This window comes from Zea mays, chromosome 5 (genome assembly GCF_902167145.1).
Source record: "Zea mays cultivar B73 chromosome 5, Zm-B73-REFERENCE-NAM-5.0, whole genome shotgun sequence".
Taxonomy (NCBI): domain Eukaryota; kingdom Viridiplantae; phylum Streptophyta; class Magnoliopsida; order Poales; family Poaceae; genus Zea; species Zea mays.
In genome coordinates, this window is record NC_050100.1 from 14,646,050 (window position 1) to 14,660,972 (window position 14,923).

The 14,923-nt window shown below is 46.0% G+C and overlaps 2 protein-coding genes across 6 annotated transcripts in view; both read left to right on the plus strand.

Annotated features, from left to right (window-relative positions):
* LOC103164613 (uncharacterized) overlaps nucleotides 1-14,923 on the plus strand; it is a 15,756-nt gene continuing 833 nt past the window's right edge. The window contains exons 1-4 of one of the 5 annotated variants that reach the window (XM_020537536.3): nucleotides 35-807; nucleotides 5,595-5,705; nucleotides 12,028-12,166; nucleotides 12,242-12,433. In XM_020537536.3, the coding sequence (XP_020393125.1) occupies nucleotides 160-807; nucleotides 5,595-5,705; nucleotides 12,028-12,162 (894 nt within the window). In that variant the 5' untranslated portion in view covers nucleotides 35-159 and the 3' untranslated portion in view covers nucleotides 12,163-12,166; nucleotides 12,242-12,433. 5 annotated transcript variants of the gene reach the window in all.
* LOC100191734 (uncharacterized) overlaps nucleotides 12,105-14,923 on the plus strand; it is an 18,504-nt gene continuing 15,685 nt past the window's right edge. The window contains exon 1 of the mRNA NM_001360145.1: nucleotides 12,105-12,171. The gene's annotated coding sequence lies outside the window, so the exon portion shown is untranslated. The remainder of the gene's footprint in view (nucleotides 12,172-14,923) is intronic.

Sequence of the window (14,923 nt, forward strand, 5' to 3'; positions counted from 1 at the left end):
CATCCACGTGACCACGTCCCAGCCCAGCCACCGCCCACCGGTTCCGCCGATCCGCAGTTCCCATCCTTCTCCGTACGCCGACAGGGGTTTTGGTAGGGTTTTCCCGCCACCACCGCTCCGCCATCCCGCATTCCCGCCCCTGCCGTCGCTGCAGCAGCGATGGCCGCCGCCGCCGACGACGCGACGTGGGAGCGCGCCATCTCCACCGCCACCAAGTCCACCTCCGCGCCCAAGACCCTCACTCTCGACGGCGCCGTCAAGTCCTCCACGGGCCGCCTCCCCTCCGCCGCACTCATCGGGCGCTTCGCCGCTTCCCTCGAGGAGCTCTCCGTCGCGGGGGCCGGCCTCTCCTCGCTCACGGGCCTGCCCCGCCTCCCGGCGCTTCGGCGCCTCTCCCTCCCCGACAACCGTCTCTCGGGGCCCGCCGCGCTCGCCGCTGTCGCGGAGGCCTGCGGTGCCACGCTGCGCCACCTCGATCTAGGTAACAACCTGTTCGCCGAAGTCGAGGAGCTCGCGCCGCTCGCCGGGATCGGAGTCGAGTTGCTCGACCTGTACCAGTGCCCCGTCACCAAAGTCAAGGGGTACAGGGAGAAGGTCTTCGCGCTGATTCCCAGCTTGAAGCATCTCGATGGCGCCGACGCTGAGGGCAACGAGCGTTTGGAGATGGGTGACGATGAGGACGACGAGGAGGACAACGAGGAGGGAGAAGGATGGGGAGAGGTGTCTCCCTCGGAGGATGGAAAAGAGGGTGATGGAGAGGAAATGGATGAAGCAGATGACGAGGATGGTGAATGGGAGGATGAGGAGGTGATGATCTCCCTTATTTACCAGTCAATATCTGCATTGATTAGTGTGTTTTGATATGACGCACTTCAGCTCTTATACCTTAGTACCTTACAAGTGTCAATGCAATTCAACTCTTTAGCTGACAACTCCTAACTTGAAAAATGGGCTGCAAAATCATGTGCTAATGTATTCATGAGTTCTGATTAATGAAGATGGCTATATGGGTATGATTTCACTTAATTGATTTATTATTACTAACAGTGTAGCATTGTTAGTTAGAGGATATATGATGCTAGCTTTGAGGTATTACATTTGCGTGGGTGCCTTTGTTAGTAAATGTTCGTGGTACTGCATATGGTCCATTTACTTGTCGATAAATTTCCTTTGGTAGGTTCCTATATGTATAAATCTTACTTCATTTGTTTTCTTTTATATGTCTACATGTATGCTTTTGTGGCATTGTACACACTGAAGTGTTGTGCCATCCATCAATCTGTGTACATCCTCATTTTTGGCGTTCATTGCTGTTGAATCCTGTATGCGACGAGTAATTGTTGGTGTCTTATTCCAATATGAAAACTCTGGTACCATATCGAGTGTATATATATTTTTTATTATTTTTGGGTGCATGGAAGCAAATCTTGTGCGAGGTTATAAAAATTATGACATATTTGCATCTAATGAAGGTGCATTGTTCTAAATGAAATATTTATTCTCTTTGTTAGTAATTTATGCATTGCTAGATGTATAGCTTGAGATATTCTGGGTAGGATGTGTTTGTGTTGACCTCTTTCCTGCTTGATCTTCTACATAGGGCCTGCTTGTTTTGGCTCCTGGCCGTCATAATCGGCTTCTGGCAGCCAAATGCTTGGCTTCTCAGTTTGCTTATGTGAGAATCGCTTTTGTGAAAAAAACACCCAAACCAACGTGAACGCAGAATCCGCCAAGTCGTCACGGCGGGAGAAATCCGCTGCTTCATAAACCCTAAACCGTGCAGACTCCATCTTCCTCCGCACGCCAGCCCCCATGATATCTAGATTCTTGTGACAACTATATTATCCAGAAATCCTGGTTTTCAGAAAAGTTCTTCAGAAAATGTAGCCCCGCCCCCACCTCCACCGTGTCCAAAACTTGCGGAGATCCGCCCCGAACCCACCCCGCTGCCACCCCTACTACATGGAACACTTAGCAGAGATGTTTCCCGGAATTGTTGTCGATGGGTCTAGTTCTTGTATTCCTGGAGTGGTACCTAGACAATCTGAAGATATGCATGAAGGAGAAGAGGCAGATGGAGAAGGATTTGTCAACTCTCCACACACAAGTAGCAGCTGCAAGATTCAACCACTAGTCTGTTAGCACCTAGGATGGGGATCGGAGAGAGGAGAGGTGCTCGGGTAGAAGAAAGCTTGGAGAAGGGGATAAAGCGAGGAATATGATCTCCTTTGATAACCAAATTGTGCATACCCCTTACAGAATTATTCCCCCTGCCTTATATCTCACCTGCATTACTTAGCCTAGGCTTACTAGGTCCAGCCCATATCTTCTCATATTACCACTCCACATTACCACGCCATGCCCATAACCCTCTAACATACCTGACATTCCCCACTCCTTGAAATACAGCTTGTTCCCAAGCTGTTCTTCGCATGACCACCAGGGTCCCAAAGAAAGCCAGAGACATTGCCTTCTCCATTGTTGATAGGACTCAGATGAGAGGTAACCATGCCAGCGCCAACAACAATCCCTGAACCAATGAGTTCGAGGCCAGTGCCAAAGCCAATGCCAACAAGTCCAACACCAGCAACTCGATGAGCCAACTCCAGGTATCTGTCGCCTTGTTCATTGTGCTCTGTGAAATCCAGGTTCCATTGTCTTTCGCTCTGCATTGCAGCGTACCCTCCGGTTGCTAATGCCATGAGCATTGTATTATACGCGTACGCACAAGGCACAACTCTTTCTGTCTCCATCTGGCCAAACAATTCCTCAGCCTCACTTAGCTTCCCTGCCTTGCACAACACCCAAAGCATGCTCGTGTACCAAACATCATCTGGCTTCCACCCTTGGGACTTCAACTCATGGAAGAACTTCCAGGCCATGTCCACATTCCCAGCCTTCCCGAAACAATCAATGCACACATTGTACATCACAATGCTAGGCTCGAGTCAGTTCCCCTTCACCTCGTCCACTAGTGCCAGGGCTTCCTCAACATGCCCGTCACGGGCCAAAGCTCGCACCAGCGTCGTGAACAGTGGCACGCCCACCTCATACCCTCTATAGCTTGGCAACTTCACTCCATTTCGCTCCTCAAGGCCATCTGATCTTGTATTTGCAAACTGACATGCCATTCTTTCCACCTCAAGCTCATACATGGTGGTGAAAATGAGAACCTGAGCATTGTTGATGCTAGCGATAGTTGCTAGGATATGCTTGATTGTTCTCTTGCTGTGAACTAAGGGCTCAAGATCGATGAATATGGCCCTGGTCACCTGCTTGTCAGAACCAGTCTTGCTGAAGAACGTGCTGAAGGTATCTTGTGCTACGTCAACTGAAGTATCACTTTGCTGCATTTTATCAAACACCACTTGAGCATCACTCGAGGTAGATGCAGGCTGGCTGTTGGTGAGCCCGAGCTTCTCGGCGACGACGACGCTGTTGTTGGACAACATGCCCTTGATGTGCTGGAAGAAGCTGTTCACCTGCAGCGGCTTGTCGGGCTTGATGTTGGGGTGGTCGAGCGTCTGGTCCGGCGACGGCGAGAAGAAGCGGAGCAGGTGGACATCGCAGACCTTCACCGGGTACGAGGAGGAGGACACGATCCCACGCCAGTCCTGCACCATGTTTCCTTGGAGGTGGCTGGAGCCGATGAAGCCGCTACTCTCCCCGCCGGACATGTCGAAGCAGAGGTCGTCCGCGGGCGGGAATGCGAAGAAGTCGTGCGCGAGGCGCGCCATGTCGCCCCCAGCATGGCGTCCACGACGTGGTCTACCAGCTGGAAGATGCCCCAGCCCTCACACGTCGCGGTCACACACGCGCGGATCTCGGCCACACCGGGTTCTCCATGGCGTAGCGCATATATTAGAGGGTTATGGGCACGGCGTGGTAATGTGGAGTGGTAATATGAGAAGATATGGGCTGGAATGGGCCTTGTAATCCTAGGCTAAGTAATGGCAGGTGAGATATAAGGCGGGGAATAATTCTGTAAGGGGTATGCACAATTTGGTTATCAAAGGATCATCTTCCTCGCTTTATCCCCTTCTCCAAGCTTTCTTCTACCCGAGCACCTCTCCTCTCTCCGATCCCCATCCTAGGTGCTAACATCTGATATCAAAGATAGCTCGCATCCTGGAACCTGCTCACCCATTCTCGGCCATCAGCCACGTTCTGCTGCTACTTTAGGCATGGATGCTGCGATGCAACGTCTTCTGGACGAGATGGCGCAGATGGAGGTACGCTTAACCAGTGCGTTGGCTCACCGCTCCCTGTCCATGCTAACGGCCACCGCACGCTTCGACAGCACGCCATCCATGTACCAGAACCACATGGAGTCGGAGTCCGAGGAGACCCGCCAGTCTCTGCTCGTCATCAACCCCATGGCCGCCCAGATTCCCTCTACCGAGGAGGTCTTGCAACCGCAAGCAGAGGAGGCCGAATCGTCTGAGTCAGTTTATGTGGGCCATGACGGCCACGCACCTGCTGCGCATGCACACCTGCGTCGACAACACCTCCCCGCGCTACTTCGCGGTGTCCTGGGGCAGGCTGCATTGGGAACGCTAGATCCGGGTGTCGGTGTCGTCGCGGCGGCAGTCGGCGCCAGGGCCCGCGGGGCTATTCATGCTCATCACGGGCGTCGCCGACTTCATGGGAGCGCACTGCTCGCTCAAAAAGGCGTAGCACACGCTACTGGGCTCCCACGACGTGTTCGTCGTGGAGGGCGACATCAACAACGTCTGCATCCTGGGCAAGCTCTTCGATGTCGTGCCCATAACCCTCTAATATACCAGCCCATATCTTCTCATATTACCACTCCACATTACCACGTCGTGCCCATAACCCTCTAATGTACCTGACATAGTCCACCAAAAAAAGCAAGAGTCCTATGCTAAAGATGTTCCAAGGTTTGCTGATTGAATCATTGTTTTCAAGTTGGACGACTTGAGCGATTAGTCGCGACTTGTCCAAGACTCCAAACCGACTTGGACAATTAATCGCGACTAATCGCGATTAATCGGACGACTTGAAAACGGTGGACTGAAGTGCAAATTGCAAGGAATGAAGACAAGGAAGCTTTAACCCAAATTAAGAACAGCAAGAGAGATAAAAAGAAACAAGAGGTGGAAGACATTAGCAGCTGTCTAAAGTTGGTAATTGAATATGGTGCTGGAAAATCATCAGATGAGTATTTCATGTCAACAAAACTATTTAGAGATAAGCACAACAGGACCATCTTCAGCCAGGTTGGCACTATAGAAGAGAGACTTTTGTGGCTGCAGCAGTGGTGCAGGGAGAAGAGTGGATGAAGGGTGTAATAGGATTACTAATCTATATGCCACATACTGTTATGTGGTCATTAGTAGTATTGAACTGTTTTGTCATGGTTGTTTGAACTATTTATTTGTTTCATGAACTATTTGAGTAGTGAACTGTTTGAGCAGTGTATGTTCTGAACTATTTGAGTTTTCATCATAATGTTGTGTGAACTGTTTAAGTAATCTGTTATTATGTGTGAACTGTTTGAGTAATCTGGTATTATGTGTGAACTGTTGATATTATAGTGTTCTGGTATTTAATAGTCATATCTGCGAATGAAGGTTTCTGATGAAGATGAGGCGGAAGAAGCAGCTTTGATGTTACTCTTGCACAACAACAGGAGAAGATGGGTTATTATGTTTCTGCTCTGTATGCTCTGTCTACTGCAAATGGTATGTTTCACTATGAGACCTACATGAACAAAGCAGATTATAGGATTCCAGTAGAAACTGGTCATGGATGGGTAATGAAAACACTAGCAAACAGAACTAGTTGCTACAACATGTTTAGGATGAGCAGGATAGTGTTTGAAAAATTACATAGCTTGCTGGTGGATTCAAATAGGCTGAAAAGCACTAAAAGGATGTCATCAATAGAGGCTTTAGGTCTGTTTTTATGGATTTGTGGTGCTCCTCAATCAGTAAGACAAGATGAAGATCGATTTACTAGATCACTTGAAAGATGCAGTAGGAAATTCGACAAAGTTCTCAACAATGTGAGCAAACTGGTAGTAGATATCATTAGACCGGTAGATCCTAAGTTTATAAGTGTCTATCAAAGGCTGCAATTACCTAGATTTGCACCATACCTCAGACAATTACATTGGGGCAATTTATGGCACACATATCCCTGTTGTGGTACCGACAAGCAAAGTAGTTCAACATACTGGAAGACATGGGTACACTTCTCAAAATGTGTTGGCTATATGTGCTTTTGATATGAGGTTTACTTTTGTTGTGGCTAGTTGGCTGGGTTCAGTTCATGACGTGACAGTTTTCAAAGATGCAATTGAGAAGTATGGAAATAAATTTCCACATCCACCTCAAGGAGAATTCTATCTTGTGGACTCGGGGTATCCAAACTGTACTGATTATCTTGCACCTCACCTGTTCTCAAGGTATCACTAGGGGCCTCAGGCCCCCTTCGAGAAGGGCTCCGGACCCCCTAGCGGTCCTTTTTCACCTTACTTCATCTGCTCTTGGGCCCCCAGACCCCTCTAGGTGGACTCTCGATCCCATGATGGGCTCCTCCAGACAACCGTTACGCTGACCACCAAGCAGGGCTCATGGCCCCACTACATCCGGGCTCCAGCATACCCTAGCTTGTCGGGCTCCCGACACGCCACGTGTCTCGGGGCCCGCGACAACCATGGTCAATGGGAGGGCTTCAAACTCGCCGCCTGGCTAGCCGTCCATGCCATGGTCAGTCAAGGAGTTGGAGTTAGAAGACATAATGCTCCTGTTCGACATGGCAAGTGCAACTGTGTTAACATCATGTCCACTCTCTGGATGTCAGGCCCTAGTAATCTGGGGAGTGGCGCCAGCGTGGCACTGTGGCGACATGCACGCTATAGGGCGCGCCCTGGCACGACCACTATGGCAACATGAGCGATACTCGTCATGGTCTATCACATCATGGGACATCTACTTTATACATCACGATGTCTAACCACCCCGGTCATTCGTGACGTACGATACAACTCTCAGGTCTCATGTGGTGGCATGTAGAGCCTGCTCCTCCTGCCATGTTCTAGGTTTTCGGCATACAGGCACATGCTCGACATGGCACTCGGGATATCCGGTACAGGTAGGGCATGTACCTACAACGCCACTGACATTTCCACAGGACATCAGGCTGACATCAGCATGGTTTCCATAAATGCAGCATGGGACATGCGCCAGGGTTGGCCCCACCTACCAGATGTGACCCTCACTCCCTTGGTCTATAAAAGGGAGAGGGGGCCTCCCTTAAGGAGGAAAACTAGATTTAACACAACAGAACCGAACACGCCCAAGTTACTCTAGGGCTTGTCTTCTTAGACGACCCCACATATTTTCACTCTTGTCTCTAACTAGCCTTCTGTATTAGGACGTAGCCAATCTCTTGCAATCCAATCCACCAAAGGAGGTCTTAGGGTATTACATCTTGGCTGCCCGAACCTCTAGAAAACCCTCGTTTCCCTTGTCGTATTTAGGGTGTTTGTCGTGGTCATCTCCCGACAACCGGGCGGCCTCTACGCCGTGGTAGATAGTAGAGCAGCACACCAAGAGCCCTTTGCCGAGTCTTTACGGTGGTATTGTCCTTGTACCCATGACTGTCTACCAAAGACATTACGTGTCATTAATTGAAGAACCAAGTACTCAAGAACATGTAAGCCGGTACACGGGTACAACTCAAGCTGAAGATCGAAATATGAATCGTTTTCATGATTGGATAACCGATAGTTTGTTTAGTATGGCGATGCAAACGGAAGTTGGGAATGGTGCTAATACTCTTTTTTGGAAGGATCGATGGCTTCAAGGACAAAGGGTGGCAGATATTGCGCCAAGACTTCTTCAAGTTGTTCCGAAAAGAAAAATCAATACAAGGACAGTGCAATAAGCTATTACTGGAAGAGCATGGATGTCGGATATTCGAGGGGCCCTATCTGTGGGGGCAATTGTTGATTATCTTCACCTTTGGAACTTATTGTTAACTGCTGAATTAAGGCCGAATGTTGAAGATAAGCACATTTTTAGGCTGGCTGCCAATGGAAAATATTCAGCGAAATCTGTCTACGAGGGGTTATTCATTGGCTCGATTCCTTTTGAACCGTACGAGAGGGTATGGAAAACCTGGGCGCCTCCTAAATGTCGGTTTTTATGTGGTTAGTTGCTCAAAAAAGGTGTTGGACAACTGATCGTCTTGCAAAAAGAGGATTGGATCACCCTGATAGTTGCCCTCTTTGTGAACAAGAAAGTGAAACAATAGACCATCTTCTGGTCTCTTGTGTTTTCTCAAGGGAGTGCTGGCTCCTTTTGTTGAGACAATTTGGACTGCATACTCTATCCCCTCAACCAGAAAATGACAGTTTCCTGGACTGGTGGAGGACAATAAGTGAAATGGCAGCTGGACAAATGAAGATGGGGATTAACTCCCTTGTTTTGCTTGGTGCATGGATCTTATGGAAGCACCACAATCAGTGTGTCTTCGAGGGCGGCAGTCCGAGTGTTGCTGCTGTTCTGGAGCAGGTTGGAGAAGAGCGAAGGTTGTGGGAGATGGCAGGGGCTAAGGGACTTATTTTCCTAGCAGCTAACCTTCCTCACGGCTAATTTCTGTTTAAGGGTTTGTTGTTTTTTATCTGTTTTTTGAGGAGTTTAAACCTCAGTGTTATGGTTTGTAAGGGCTTCAGCCCCGACTTTCTTCTTCTTCTTAAATATAATGATATGCAGCTCTCCTGCATATTCGAGAAAAAAAAGATAGTTTGTTTAGTAGAATGTACATATTCATTATGTGTAACAAATATTTGAACAATTTATTTTAAAAGTATGACAATTGTTGAGCTCTGTATGGGTGTACGGAATTTGGCGGGAAATTATTTGGCGCTTTTCTGTAACAGGCGGGAGAAGGAAAATAGCAGCGAAATAGCAAAATGTTTTCAGTATCAAATCCCTTCACAAGAGAAAGGTTGACAACCTGTTTCTGAAGCTAGACATTTCCAAGGCCTTTGACTCGGTATCGTGGGCTTTTCTTCTTGAAGTTTTATCTCACCTGGGTTTCGGTCCTATTTGGCGCAATTTGATTTCAAATCTGCTGGCTTCATCTTCTACGCAAGTGTTATTGAATGGGTCTCCTGGAATCCATATAAAGCATCAGAGAGGTCTTCGTCAGGGAGACCCTCTCTCCCCTATGCTGTTTGTGCTGATCATGGACGTGCTTAGCAGTCTTTTTAGGGCTGCTGAATGTAGGGGATTGCTGCATAGTTTGGAAAGGACAGGAGTCCGTAATAGGCTTTCTATCTATGCTGATGATGTGGTCCTGTTTGTTAAACCCATTGAGGAAGATCTGAATTGTGTTAGATTAATTCTGAATTGTTTTGGGTCAGCCTCTGGATTGGTTACCAATATGAATAAGAGTTATGCTATTCCTATCAGATGTGAGGAGCATGTGGTTCAAGAGGGCTGCAATGTGCTGAGGTGCAGTTTGGCCTCATTTCCTTGCTCTTACTTGGGGCTGCCAATCTCAGACAGGAAGCTGAAGCGAAATGATCTTAAGCTGTGGATAGATAAAATTGCAGACAGACTCCCTAACTGGAAGGCTCGTTTATTGAACCTGGCCGGGAGGACAACATTGGTGCGGTTTGTCTTATCAGCCATCCCAATTTATCTCCTTATTGCCATTAAAATTCCCAAATGGGTTATTAAATCAATTGACAAGATTCGAAGAGGGTTTCTTTGGAAAGGGCGAAAGGAGGTGAATGGTGGAAGTTGTATTGTTCCCTGGGAAAGTGTGACAAGGCCACTAAGTTTAGGGGGTCTTGGTGTTCCTAATTTGCAATTGATGAGTTGGGCACTGCAGGCTAAGTGGCTCTGGCTAGAGAAGACTGATCCAACTCGGCCGTGGCTTGGTTTGAGTATCCCTGTGCAGCAGCAAGTTAGACAATTTTTTAATGCTTCGGTGATCTCTGTTGTTGGGAATGGGACCAATACCTTTTTCTGGTCAGACATATGGCTGAATGGGCAGAGGATACATGATTTTGCACCTGAAGTTGTTAATATGGTGAGCAGCAGGCCATTTAATTCGAGAACTGTTGCTCAGGCGTTGCATAATTGGCAATGGGTTTGCGATATCACGAATTCTTTATCTTTGATTGGTCTACATCAGTATTTGCAGCTGTGGGATGCTTTAAGTGGAGTGGTGCTTAATCAGGAGGAGGACAGACATGTGTGGGTGCACTCGAGCTCTGGTGTTTTCTCTTCCAAATCTTGTTATTCGGCGTTGTTTATGGGATCTATTACTTTCCAGCCATGGAAATGGGTGTGGAAGTCGTGGGCACCCCCCAAATGCAAATTTTTTGTTTGGCTGGCGATAAGGAATAAATGTTGGACTGCGGATAGACTTCAGAGGAAAGGACTACCACACCCGATAGTCTGTCCACTATGTGATCAAGAGCAGGAAACTATCTTGCACCTCTTGTGCTCTTGCAGTTTCGCTAGACAATTTTGGCATGTTATATTTTCAGCTTTGAGGATAGGACATCTTACGCCTACTAGGGAGGTGGGCTCTTTTGTGGATTGGTGGGGCAAGGTGCATAGGAGGGTCCCCAAACATATCAGAAAAGGTTTCCATAGTCTCATTATCCTGGGGGCCTGGTGTTTATGGCTACATCGCAATAAGGCGGTATTTGATGGTGTCAACCCTTCATTAAGCACCATTCAGAGGCTTTTCTTGGATGAGGTGGAGTGCTGGTGTATGGCTGGTGCGAAGCAGCTCGAGAGTCTTGGGCTTCTGGCTGCATTTGCTAGGGGGGCTAGGGCTTTTCCTAGTGCATGAGGTTGCACTGTTTTATTTTCTATTTATTTTTGCCTGTTATGGCATTGTACTTTGGTCCATTTCGGACCTTTCTCTCTTTCAATATAATGATGCACAGTTCTCCTGCGTATTCGAGAAAAAAAAGTATTCCTATACTGCATTTAGGGCCCGTTTGGCAAAGCTCCAGCTCCTGCTTCTTTAGCTCAAGATCCTGATCCTCGTGAGGAGCTGATCCTCCTAGAAAATCAGAATCATTTTCAAAACCGTTTGGCAAGTAAATTGATTCTTGTCTTCTGAGAGTTGGTGGTCTGTGGCGATTGTCTGTTTTACCCTTTGCAGTTCAACTTTGTTACAAACTAATAAGTAGGATGCATATACGGAAAAAAATATGAAACAATAACATATACAATATTCCCATCATAGTAGTGCATAAAATGGTCTCAAATGTTTAATCCATAAATTGGCTCGTTATGTTTTTGTCCAATGGCAATTACGGGTAATTTCGATCAAACTTTATGGGGAGGTCCATATTTGGTTGGTTGATGAGCTGTTTTAAGGGAGGGTGGAGCAGGTTTTTTTAGATCCCACATTTCTTCACAAAAACGACTCCCGATCTTTCGGCTCCACACGAGAATCAGTTTAAAAAAATACCCGTTTGGCACGGTTCCTCCAGATCCTCGCTTAAATCAGGAGTTGGAGTTGTGCCAAACGGGCCCTTAATGTGTTCTGATCACTTTTACACTTTTAGTCCCTGGAACCAACCAGAGCAGGGACTAAACTTTAGTCCCTGGACTAAAGGAATGAAACAAGCCTTTAAGGATGATCATTGTTGCGCTGTGTATCATCACGGTTCGACACTTGTCTTTTTTATGTATTATCACCTAGTTATTTGTTCTTGTAAATGCTTGGATGCTCCATAACTTGAGTTTAGTCACTGAACTCTTGATGGTGTGCTATGTTTGCATTTTGCAGTGTGATCTTGGCATCGTTTTACCTTTAAAATTGTAACTGCCATGGCCTCACAGTCTTGCGTACATGCCCCCAAATCTATCTAGCTCATTCTCCAACTTCCCTGCAATCGTCAGAGTGACCTAAACGAGATCGGATCGATTGAGCAGTCCAGTTTACCGATTGAAACTTTGATTTTGTGGGGAAAGATTTCGGTGACCCTAATTGTGCAATAATACATTTGACCATTTTCAGGAAGATGAAGACAGTGAAGACGATGAGGACGAACTTGATACAGACGCAGAGGACAACGAGAACATCGAAAGCAAAGTTTCCCTGCCAAATAAGAGGAAACGGTGTAACGAGGATGATGCCAATGGAGACAAGTAAAACGGTGAGGTAAATATTATTTTCTTTACTTCGGAAGTGTTCTGTGCACTAATAGTAGACTAGGGCATACTGTTTTTAGGTGATTCCATTTTTGAAGTATCGTTTGGATTCTGGAAGTTGACTGACACTGAAATCATGAGTAGGATGCGACCCCCCCCCCCCCCCCCCCCCCCATCGATATCCCAGTTCATATTATGCTGTTTCCTCTGGGCATGACCTTTTCATGCTTTTATGCAAACTATGTATATGTTTCTGGTGTGATTGCTGCTAACCATCTTATTGGCACAACATGGAATTTGTCAAGCAGCTGTAGGGTAGGAAAGTTTCAATGAAGGTAGGACACACACACGCACAGCACATTCTGCCGGTAAAAACAACATGGATGTGGGCCCTTCCTTAGATTTCTGCTGCTGACTTTCGTTGAACTAGGTGTGCTCATCTGTTTCCAGCTTAGGAATTTTCCGTGAACTGGTGTGCTCATCTGCTTCCAGCGTAGGAAATTTCCGTACTGGAACATCGTAGGAATTTTCCGTCTTGTAGTCTGTAGGGTCAGCAATGGGCGCTGAAAGTCAAGGGTGCTGAGCTTGTGCCAGATCTAATATTGCCGTTGCCGATGGGGAATGGATGGACTACCCTCTACCCATGCCCACCCCACTTGAACCCAGTGATTAATCAGAAGACATCTCTCAAACTATCCCCAAACTCCAGGAAAAAGTTTATTTTTAGCCCTTAAGTTGTCTGATTAAAGGAGAACATATCAGTTACAACCAGGCACATTAGTGTAACCGTGCAACCAGACACATTGAGAACATTTGTAAAGTTGTCTGATTTTATTATTGTAAGGAGCGTGAGGCCTAAAAGTCCAGACTTCGTCAAAACTTTGGTAGCTAAAAGTAGACTTCTTCATATGCCTAAATGGACATAGATTATCCAATGGGCAATTAGAAAATGATGTAAAGAAGAGTAGCCTTTCGCGTTAGTCTCCATCCCCATGTCATGCCTCCATGGTTTCGTTAAGTCGCCGCTTATCGACCAGGTTGGGATAGTTGCCTGCTCTAGTCCGGGATGTGGTCGTCTAGGCGGCGCGCGGACTCGGACGATGACTCCCAAACAGAAATCACTGCCTCCGATCCATCACTTGTTCCTGTTTCTTCCGCATGCTTCTTCTCGCGGGTCGTGCTGGTCCAGGTCCACACGCGGCAGGCAGGCCGTCGACGGAACTCGGAAGGATACGGTAGCACGGGAACAGGAAGCCCCGTCTTCTCTTCTCGATGCTGGGCATGCATGGGTAACCATAGTATTTTTTACATAAGTAAAATCTAAGACCTGTTTGGCAACAAAGTATTTTCGTATACACAGTTTTAATCAATTCATAAATTAAATAAAAGGTCAGACCTGTTTGGCAACAAAGTATTTTCGTATACACAGTTTTAATCAATTCATAAATTAAATAAAAGGTCTATTCAAATGCATGTATACCTGGTATGATTGTTTAGATCGTGTCCAGCAGTTTATATCTATAGTTTATCCAAAACATTGTTAATGTTTTTGCACTTTAGACTGTAGTGTTTGTAGATTGGAGTTTGAATAGCTGATGGAGATAGTCTTACACGTCCGCAAGAACCGCCCCACAGAAGCAAAGTAGCAACATTTCACATGAGTTAGGCCCTGTTTGGTTTGAGGGGCTAAAGATCACATTTAGTTTCTAAATTGCCAAACGGTAGGACTAAATCACTAGATCAGGGACTAAACTGCTTTAGTCCCTAGTCCCTCAAGATGTGGCTAAAAGGGACTAAACCATATTAATTCCACCCCTCATTTAGTTCAATTGTACTAATATTAAGAGAATGTTAAAGGTTATTTTAGTTTTCTTATGAGTCATTTAGTATATTCTTACAAATTTTAGTCCCTAGAACCAAACATGTTATGGACTAAACTTTAGTCCTCTAACTAAACTTTAGTACTAGACTAAAGAAACCAAACAGGGGCCTTATAAAAACAAAATACTCCATGGACGGGGTCGGACGGGGCACTCTCATCAGCAGGAGCGTGTAAGCTCCAGCAAGAGACCCTAAAGGGTTCTGTACCCTAAATATAGAGGATCGAATGGTCCTCTACGCTCTCCAGCAGCGTCCTCTAAACAGTTCTCTAAATTTAGAGGACGCTGCTAAATTCTCTATATATAGAGTTTCTCTAAACGGTCCTATATCCATTTGAATACTTTAAATAACCGGTTTAGCAAAACTAAAATATGTATAATACATTTGAGAGTATGACAAATACGTACGTATAAAAAATAAAAATAAAAAATATCTCAGATATATATATTTGAGTATAGAGGACGTGATTTAGAGGACGTTGTTGTAGAGGAAGGAGATATAGAGAATAATTTTTTTAGAGGAGACTGTAAATGACGGATATATATGATGGATATAGAGAACGTTGCTAGAGACAACCTAAGATTCGGTGGACAGAGCAGCAGCAGCGTGTAAAACAAAATACCATGGTTTACTAATTGCATGGCAAGTATTAGCAATACAATGGTTTAAGTTACAGAGTTGTTAGGTGACCTACCAAACACCTTTTGATCAAAAACTACAGTATTCATAAATACCATGGTATTTTCTCTCTTGGAATTAGAAAAAACTGAGTTGTTTAAAACACTGTAGTTTTGATATACTATAGTTTATAATTGTATATGACATAAATACTACGGTATTGCTTTACTACAATAAAACTACAGTATTGCTTAAAACCGAGA